Below are 10,323 nucleotides of genomic sequence, written 5' to 3'. Positions count from 1 at the left end.
TCATTGCTGACTTTAACTGGATAGATAGAAATCGAGTAATGGATACCAATGGTTGACTGCTTGAGGCTGGCTCTAGCTTTTAATGAGAGGAAGGAAGCCTAGTTCCCCATGTGGCCTCATTAGCTTCTGCTGTAAATCTCTAGATGATTTACACCATACGATTAGGTTAACAAGAAAGAGCTTTGATGATATTCTCATTAATGACTCACTGAACAGGAGAGTGTGACCAAAAGGGTCTAGACTCTCCTTCTTCGGATTGTCTTCTACAAGGCAACAGGAGGACTTGATCTATCTTCTTTCAAAGCACAGAGGAGGCGTCACCTCCTCGGGGAAGCCTCTCCTAATCCCCATTAGCACTTTCTCACCTTGAAATTACTTTGTACTTGCTAACTGGTGTAACTAGTAGACTAACCTCCTTGAGGGTAGGAATTGCTTTCTGGTCGTCTTCCTATTCACCTTATCCAGCCCACCATGGATTCTTAATAAATGCTTCATTGAAGTGGATCACATTTCCCAGCACCTGGAGACTTGGAAAAAAGCTCTAGACCTCAGGTCCTCCTCTTAGCAGGAGGTAATAGGGCTGAGGCTCATTTTGAGATGCAGCTGAGCAATTTCTCCATCAAAGCCAAAACCATATTCCAGGGACTTAACTGCCCTTGGCAGTCACTTTCTGAAATCTGTTTAGCAGTCCCTTTCCTCCTTAATAAGAAAACAACACTCAAGCCTTTTCTTCCCTTCTCCTCACGATTAGCCAAATGGAAATGTCATTGTCTTTGTCAGTTGCTTTATTCTAATCAAGACATGGCAGCCCAGGATTCTGAAAATGCCTCACAAACAGAAGTTTCTATTCCTTTAGAAGTACATAAAAACCTTTATGAGGCGATTCTGAATTGAAAGGAAGAATTATCAAGGGGGGAGCGGGAGTCCCAATTATTGGGGGAAAACAAGACAAAATGAGGAAGACAGATGGTCATTTCTGGGTTGCCCCCTTCGTGGACCAGTTGGTCACTGGACAAGAATCTCTCAGAGTGCCAGTGGTTAAGTTCAGTGTGTACAAGTGAACTACAAATCCCCCTCCCTGCTCCATTTCCAGAAGCTCTGCCACCACCTCTGCAGTAATAGAAGAGGGGCATGTTGTATTTCTCTTGTTTCACAGATGGCCATGGCCAAATGACACATCCCATCCCTAGGCTGACTGCGTGATAAGGAGCCTCTCCACGTTCAGCTCGGTTGGACCTCAGACAGCAGTACTGCTTCTGTGGGGCTCATTCTCAAAATTTATGCTTGCCTGGCATGGCCTTTGGACTCCAGTGGTGTACTGGACGATGGTTTAATAGACTGGGCTGTAGCTTGTCTGGATTTGGTGACTCACCAAATCAAAGGCATTTATTTAGATGCTTTTCTGATTATAAACTTGTTATCCTGAGGTTCAGTTCCCTATTAGCCATTCTTTCCATTCCTTCCAGTCCAAAAATCATTTCCATTGGTGGAGAGAAAACAGAAGCAAAATTGGAGTTGTATAATGCTGGCTTCTTTCTGTTGTCCATGATTTGACTGCCCCATGGGAAAGGCAATCTGGCAGAGTAGAAAGAAAGTCAGCCCCAGAATCTGGAAGATGAGGGTTCAATGCCACCTCTGGCCCATAATGGCTGTGGGTCCCTGAGTAAGTGGCTTAACTGCTCAGTGCCCAGGCAACTCTCAAAAGCTGTAAGTTGCAAAATAGGTGATGATTGACCTGCACTGAAAGAAGGAGTTCTGTACTTGAATGACACCACAGATCTAGTCTTTAAAAAGGATCATTTTGCCCACTACCTAAAGCACTGGTGCTATCCTTTCTTGAATTCTTCTCTTTCCTCCAATACAACTAAAAACATTCCTTTTTCATTGTGCTTAGTTTTCTTCACATACCATAGCTCAGGCTAAGTTTTTGGGTTAATATTCTGAGCTTCAACAACAAAATTAGACCAAGGGAAGTGAAAGGAGAATAACTTCTGTTTATGTTAATTCCATCTGTCAGTCATAGAATCATAGGCTTAGAGAGGGAAGAGCCCTCAGGGACCATCTAGTGACCCCTTTCTATTACAGATGATCACATGCTGACCTCATTGTTGTATGCCTATGGAACCTGGAAAGTATTCTAGTGCCAGGCCGGGAAACGGAATCTCTTCCATTTGAATTGCCTTAGGAAGATTCTGAAAATCACCTGGCAAGATAAAGTGCCAGACACTGAAGTCTTTTCTCGAACTAAACTGCCAAGCATGCACACTCTGCTGCAAAGAGTTCAGTTCTGATGGGCTGACCATGTTTGTACATTTCCCTAAAAGACTATTTTACTAAGACCTCACACCGGGCAAGCGCTCACATGGTCAGAAGGAAGAAGACAAGGAAACTCTCAAGGTCTCTCTGAAGAACTTTGAAATTGGTTGTGATACACGGGAGACACTAGCACAGGACTGTCTAGCATAGAGGTGCTGTGTTCTATGAGCGAAGTAGAATTATAGTAGCTCAAAAGAAATGTGAGATGTGTAAATTTAGAGACATCTCTACTTCAACTATCCATCTGGACTATTTGTGCCCAGCTGCCGTGCAGCCTTCCAAGCTCATATTGGTCTGATGAGCCACACAATGGGACACACTGAACCTGGACCTCAATGTAGTGATATCACTGCGGTCCTCTTAGAACAGGAAGGACAACAATCAACCAACAGATGGAGAGCTTTGAGGCTGCCTGGGAAGTGAATGCTTTGACCAAGGTCATACAGGCAATTAAGTGTCAGAGGTAGAACTGGAACTCAGAACTTTAACTTAAAGCCAGCATTCTTTCCCCTGTATCAATCAATCAATAAGCTTTCATCAAACACCCATTATTTGTGCTTAATATTTGAAAAAAAGCACTTATTAAGAACCACTATGCTTTGTATTTTCCGCATTGTACATTCTGCAAAGAAACAAGTTCTACCAACAAGGAGATTACACTCTAACAGGGAAGGCAAAGCAGCCAGGACATCTATAAATACATAGAGAAACAATAGAGAGTACAATGAAATACAAAGTAGTCAATACAAGGTGTTTAGAGAGGAAGGGCCATGGAAGCTGCGGGGATCAGGAAGAGCTTCATGCAGAAGGTGATGCTGGGGCTGCACCTTTAAGGACTAGGGAGACGCCATGAGGCCGCGGTAAGAAGGGGGCACCTTCCAGACTTTGGGAATGGCCTTTCAAAACAACCTGCATTTATCAAGGAACTATGCAAGGCTCTGAAGATACGAAGGTGAAAATGAAACAGCGCATACCCCCAGGGGGTTTCTCCTGCTTCCAAATAGATCATTTCACCTGATCCTTACAATGACCAAGTCCTGTTCTCCTCCATTTTATCAATGGGGGAAAATGGAGAGATGAAGTGACTTGTCTTGGGCTACACAGCCACAAATGCAGTGGGGCTGTTGGGACTTGGTCATGGGTTCATCCAATTTCAGTGTTCCACTGTGGACATCACTGTGAGGAGGTGACTTCAGGTCTTTGATGTCCACATGGGCAGAGAGCTGAAGAAGCTGAGGAAGGGGGCAGCGATGTGCCACACAGGCAATAAGTACTAGGGGCAGAATTTGAAGTCAGATCTGACTCCAGAGCTAGTGTTCTTTCCCCTACATTAATCCATCAATCAAGCAAACAGTAAACATTTATTAAGCACCAACTATGCCAAAGGGACTGGGAATGTGAATACACACAAAATGAAACAACCCCTCCCGGAAAAGAGCTCACATTCAAAACAAACATCTCAGAGGGTCCTACCCAACTCAAATACCTACAGGAAGGCACTCTATTTGTTCTCAGGATAACAGAGCACATGCCTATTTTTCAAAGAAAAGCTAAGTTCAGAGAATTTATCAACAGGTTGGCCACAGGAAGATGGATTTTTGAGCTATGACCACCTTCAAGACTGGGGCTGTGCTGTCTGCTAGAAGGGAGACCCATAACAGTGCAATCACAGACCTCTAAAGTATGAAATAATGCAGAATTGTAGAGTTTTAGAGCTGGACCACAGCAATCATTATGTCTACCTAAAGAACGAAGAGGAAATTGAGACCGAGAAACAGAACGTGATTTGCTTATGGTCACAGGGCTAGTTAGCTGCCAAGCTTTACAAGCAACAAACACAAAATATTAAAGGTGGGAGAAACTGCAGACTGGGGGCAAGGAAAACTTCCCTGGCAATGAATCACCCCAAAGGGGGATGGTGTGTCTTATGAGGTAGAGCGAGGTCCCCATGAAGTCTGAGAAAACATTTGCCAGTCAAGTTGGAAAGTTGATAACTTGTCTAACCTTTGAGGCTTCTTCCAATCTTGGCATCTATGATTCTGGGATCTCAAAACCCCAGTACAGAAAATACAAAGGGGAGGGAGTGGAGTGGAGGAGGGGCAACTGAGACTTCCCCAGCCTTCACCCTTTAGTCTGATTGCTAAAAGCCAGGCTGGACGCATAGTCAAACTCATGGTCATTTTCTGGTTACGAATGCAATGGGGATCAGTTTCCAGAGAAGCTTGCTGGGGCCTTCCTGAATGTGGGAGGCTGGGGCTGGGGGAAGGTTGTCATCCTTGTTAGAGGACAATTGTGGGCCCCCACCCAGAGACAGGTCGACTTTGGTTTCAGTCTTAAAATGAAGAGCTGTGGTGCTTGGCAGAAAGCAAGCTTTCTTTCTTGGCAAACAGAGACACACGCTTCTGTTTTATGCAGCGAATGCTGAAAAGCAGGTCTACAGTTGAGGTCCGGTTTTTTCATTATTAGACGCTTGACATTTGTACAGAGTTCCAAGAACTGAGCTTCACAGAGAATGCCTTTGTTACTGCATGGTTTTTCCCTCTGCTCCCCTCCTCCCCAGCCCCCACCTCTTGCAATATTGGAACAGTAAGGGAGAAGGATCTCCGCCAACATTTGAAAATCACCTATATAAAATGCAGATCCCTTGCTGAGCGGTGAAATCCTCCCCAGAGCTAACACATGTGGCTCTCGCTCCTTTCCTTACCCTGTTTCTGGCAGACAGAAAAGCACTGTTTCATCCCCAGATGGGTTCTGTCTTTTCAAGGAGGGTCAAGGGACCTTGGCAGATATTGGCCACAAGCATTAGCCTGGAAGCCAAGCTGCCTTTTCCACCTCTGGGGCGTGATATCTCCCCGGAGAGGCAGTCTGGCCTGCCAGGTGGGTTCAGACAAAAAGTCAGGGGCCTGCCCCAGCAAATGCCACACAGCTGAGATCTCCATTGACACTGAGGGCAAGGCTGCTGATAACAGGTGGAGGCGGCAGCTGTGGGTCTGCCATGTCCGGAACGGATTTCCGCCAGCCTCCACCATCTTCCAAACACAGCTCGAGGGCTGCCTCCTACATGAGGCCTTTCCAGATCCCTCCCAGGTGCCAGTTCTCTCTCCCTCTTTAAATTACTCAGTATATTGTCTGCATTTTCTTAACTGTGTAGGTGTTACATGTCTCCCCACCTCCGATTACCAGTTCCTTCCTTCAAAGTCCAGTGCGGTGACTGCACCTCTATGAAAACTTTCCTCCTTGATTCCTCTTACTTATTAATGATCAACTTCTCAACTCTCAAACAACTCTGTAAGTACAGAATTACAATCTGCTGCTACAGTTATTTAGCTATTGATCTTATTTCTGCTAGTATATCTCAGGAAGCTCCCTGAGGGTGGGAGACTATATCTTTTTTTTTTGTCTTTGTAAACTCCCACCCACCCAACCTAATATTGTTCCTGCCCTTAATAAATATTTATTGGATTGAATTGAGGGCACCATATTTTAAGAGCACATTGAGAATTATGGACAGAGGCATGCTATGATTTTGAGGCCCTTCCAAGTATCCTGATAGATTCAACACTTGCCCTCCCTAAGCTCAACAAGCTCAAAGCTTTCACCTCAAAATAAGTTCTGGAGACAAGGTTAATTCAGATCAGGTCAACAAACATGTATTGAGCACTTACTAAGGGCAATGTATTGCCTTCAGTCCCTGTATATAGCTCTTTATCTGAACAACACATGAGTAGATTTGTGTATCCCAAGTATGTTCAAGTTTCCCAACTTATACCATAGATTTACAGCTGAAGGGGATCTCTGAAACCATCTCCAGCCTCCTCATATAACAGATAAGGAAATTAATGCCTGGAGAAGTAAAATGACTTTGCCAAGTCATGTAACTAGTATGACACAGAGGAAAGATTTGCACCCAGGTCTTCTGGATTTCAAGTTTAGCTACCCGATGTGCTGCTCCACGAATGGATCTTCGATGACTGTTACCTGGTACAAAATTATTACAACACAAGGCATGTCCTGAAGTCCCCAAAACATGGCCTTGTCCCAAAGGAGTTAGCTCAAAGATTAGGCACCCAAGTCAACTGTGGTTCACAAATGTGATGGACTTCAACAGTGTTATAAGAAATGGTCAATAGGAAGAATACAGAAAAACATGGGAGAAGATTTGTGTGAACTGATGCACAATGAAGTTGACAAAAAGAGAATGTGAATGTGAAGATTAAAAAAAATAAAAACTGAATATTGTAATGTAATATTGTAATGACCAAGCCATTGTAATAAAATTATAATGACCAAGGTTGGTCCCAAAGAAAAGATATGATAAAATCTCCCTCTCTGCTCTGAAGAGATTGGGAACCATTAGTGTGGAACATTGTATACACGACTGAGCATGTTTGACAATGAACTGCCGCCTTTTTCCTTTTTTATAATTTGTTATAAGGAATGGCTCTCTGGGAGGAAGGATATATTGGGAAATCAAGGTGATAGAAAGACCTGATATCAATAACATTTTTAAAAAATGTCCATCCTATCCAAGAGATTTTCTTTTTAAAATAAATTTTAATGATATCTTTTTGGTTTTGCATTGCTTAAATTTCCCTTTCTTCCTCCTCTGAACCTCTCCCCAAGTCATCCCTTACAACAAAGATCTTTTTTTAAGGAAGAATAGGAAAAAAAAAAACACTTGGCAAAACTAATCAATACATTCCTCACCCCACCCCCCAAAAAACCCAACCCTAATATTATGCCTCATTCCATATCTGTGGACCCCGCCCCATCCTCACCTCTCAAAGGAATGTGGGGAGGTGACTCTTCACATCTTTTCTTGGGGACCAAGTTTGTGCTTTGTAGTTTCACAACATTCATTTTTTGATAGTTTTGTGATTATTGTTCTTTCTACTTACATTATTGTAATTATTGTATATATTGTTTACTTGGCTCTATTTACTTCCCATGGCATCAGTTCATATAAATCTTTCCATGTTTCCCTGTATTCATTATAGTCATCGGATTTTATTGCACAGAACTATTTGATTACATTCATGTAACCAAGGGAATTTCTTAATTTAAAAAAATGAGTACTCTTGGCTAAATGTACCTCAGTACCTTAAGAATCTATCATTTAATCAACATGGGTACTCCTTCTACCAATGCAAATGGCAGCTCTCTTAGAACTTAGCAGATGGGTTTTCAGAAGCCAAAATATCCTTCACTTTGTCTGGCCATCTCTGGGATGAGGCTCTCCAAACTTGGCTAGCCTGCTCTTTGAATAAAGTCACATCATCCATGCAGAGGCTCATGCTTTGGAGTTTTTCCAGTTCAGCAGGACCTGCCAGCCCCTGTAGTTGGCTGTGATAGCCTGCAAGTTTCCAGGTCACTTTAACTCCTCGATGAGATATCCGGAGGGCACAAGTGAAATAGAGAATTTCACATGCCGCCTTCCCACATTCTGCCTCACTGTTAATGATCATGTCTGCAATAGCGGAAACCTAGAAACTCCCTATTCAGTAAATGACCCCCTGGCTTTGGAAGAGCTGCTAGATATTTGGGGTGAGCAAACTAGGTGACAGAGTTGATTGAGTACCACACAGAGTCAGGAAGACCTGAGTTCAAATTTGACATTTACTAGCTGGTGGCCCTGGGCAAGTCATTTAACACTGTTTACCTCAGTTTCCTCACCTGTACAATGAACTGGAGAAGGAAATGGCAAACCATTCTAGTATCTCTGCCAAGGAAACCCCAAATGGGGCATGAAGAGTCAGGCAGGACTGAAACAATTCAGCGACAACAAAAGATGTTCTGGGGAGCCCTTTCCCCTCCCCACTGCCTGTTTTTTTTTTCCCCATACCTGGTGAAAATCTCCAACTTGCCATACATAACCAGCTACTTCCACGTCAGAGCTGTGCACCTTCCAAATTTTTTTGTCCACCTTCTTGTAATCACTGGGTCCTTTCCAGTTTGTGACCATCAGGGAATGTTCAGTGAGGGACGCTGCCACTATGATATCAAGTTGCCCATTGTAGATCAGCACCTGCAATGAGATCTAGATATGAGGCAGGAAGTTAACATTCAGGGGCTTTGATGGAATGAATCCATCGGCTAAGGAAGCCAAGGGGAAGTGCCTGACTGCTACATCCATCAATCAACCTACAAGCCTTTATTAGGTGTCTACTATGTGCAGACATTGTGCTAAGTATAAAAAGAAAGAGCAGAAATGACCCCTGCCCTCAAGAAGCTTACATTCTAATGGGAAAGACAATGTATGCAAACCAGAACATAAAAAGCTAACCTTAGAGGGGATGGCACTAGCAGCTGGGCAAATGGAAAAGCCTTCCTGGCATTCAGAGGTGGCATTCACTTTCACCCAGGTATTCAAATTAGCAATAGAGTTATCAAGGAATCTCAGAGTTGGCAGGAGCCTCAGAGACATCCACTACATCCAATTCTCAGCAAGAATCCCTTCTGCAACACTCCTGAGTGTCAAGAAAGCTTTTGCCTTAATAAATACAATGAGGAAAAGCCCCACCTCCTGAGGAAGACCTCCCAAATGATGGACAGCTCCTATTTCGAAGTTTTTCCTTACACAGAACTGAAGTTGGGCTCTTTGCAAGCTCTCCCCGGGGCTCCTAGAACAAGCTTGATGCCCATTTTAGGGGTCAACCCTTTAAATGCATGAAGATGGTTCCCTGGTCTCTTCCAGTCATCTCTCCTACAACCTAACCATCCCAAGGTCCTTTTAATCAGTCATCATATGATATAACCAATCCCTTTCACCATCCTGGTGTCCTCCTTTGGACACTCTCCAAGTTTCCAACATCTTTCCTAAACTATGGTGCCTCAATTACAACCACACTGATCTGCTTGGAGCTGAGTACAACACTACTCTCATACCTGTTATTACAGGTGTGTGTGTGTGAATTGATGGTTAAGGTATTTTGACAGGAGAGTTATAGTTAAGCACAAAATCAAGCTTAATTGACTTACCTCAATGTTAAATGATAAGTTAAAGATCACTCAAGTTTTGTGAAAGAATTTATTTTTAAGCTAACTTTATGGTATTCTTGCAGAGTGTTGTCATGTCTCTTTACTCTGTGACTATCAGCAGCATGGAAAGTAAAAACCTATTTAAGACAAACAAATTCAGGTACCCACCTGAGATCCCATGTTTCTGTCCCTCTCAAACTCCTTTGGGCACCCCAGCTTTGTACTCATCCTCTAGTTAAACCAACATGGTTGGTACTCAAGTACAAAATGAGAACATCCTTTTCATATGTCTGCCCTACCTTGAATATATTGAATTATTATATATGTGACATTACTAGGCTATTTAAGAAAACATATTTTGCTTTGTGCTAATATCTCCTCTCATAGGCTGGTAAAAGAATCACATTGGTGGGGGCTTGTGAACTATGATTTGGAGTGTATGATGACTGAAACTGATAATGTGCCTTCAATATGGAGCAGTATTCAGGGAGTCCTGCCTTTGAGTGGAAACCCAGGGGCTAAAGGAGAAACATCAGTGACCAAAGGCAGCCAAAAATACTCACCCCAAAGCAAAAAACAAAAAAAACCAGGCAGGAACAACTTTATGTCTACCCTTCTCTATTTTTGTAAATGGCGATTTTCAATTTTATTTCGAATATATCCCCACAAAGCAGTTTCCATATCTGGAATTCTCTCCCTGACTTTCTCCAAGTCCCAGCTAAAATTTTACCTTAAAACTTGTTCCTTCCCTCTGGTGATGATGACCAAGTAATCCTGTGTACATCTGATTTATGCATAGTTGTTCACATGCCATCTCCCCAATTAGACTGTGAGCTTCTTGAGAGCAGGGGTTGTTTGTTTGTTTGTTTTTGCCTTTCATTATGTCTTTGGTGCTTAGCACAGTCCCTGGCATATCGTGAATACTTAATAAATCATCATTTAATAAAAGCTTACTGACTTGTCGATAAGCCTTTTTCTTTCACTCCCAACCAAAAGAAGGATTTCCATAACTCCAAGTGAACTTTATCT

General features: G+C 42.9%; 1 protein-coding gene across 1 annotated transcript in view; it reads right to left on the bottom strand.

The window, feature by feature from the left end:
* Positions 1-5,438: 5,438 nt before the first annotated feature.
* Positions 5,439-10,323, bottom strand: part of CPVL (carboxypeptidase vitellogenic like) — a 95,047-nt gene continuing 90,162 nt past the window's right edge. Inside the window, 1 exon segment of the mRNA XM_069088635.1 lies at positions 5,439-8,341. Within this exon segment, the coding sequence (XP_068944736.1) occupies positions 8,069-8,341 (273 nt within the window). The 3' untranslated portion in view covers positions 5,439-8,068.

The sequence above is a fragment of the Petaurus breviceps genome, unplaced genomic scaffold (assembly GCF_028583685.1).
Source record: "Petaurus breviceps papuanus isolate PSGF00001 unplaced genomic scaffold, PetGlider_PUasm1.0 185, whole genome shotgun sequence".
NCBI lineage: Eukaryota > Metazoa > Chordata > Mammalia > Diprotodontia > Petauridae > Petaurus > Petaurus breviceps.
This window is presented reverse-complemented; position numbering and strand designations above follow the sequence as displayed.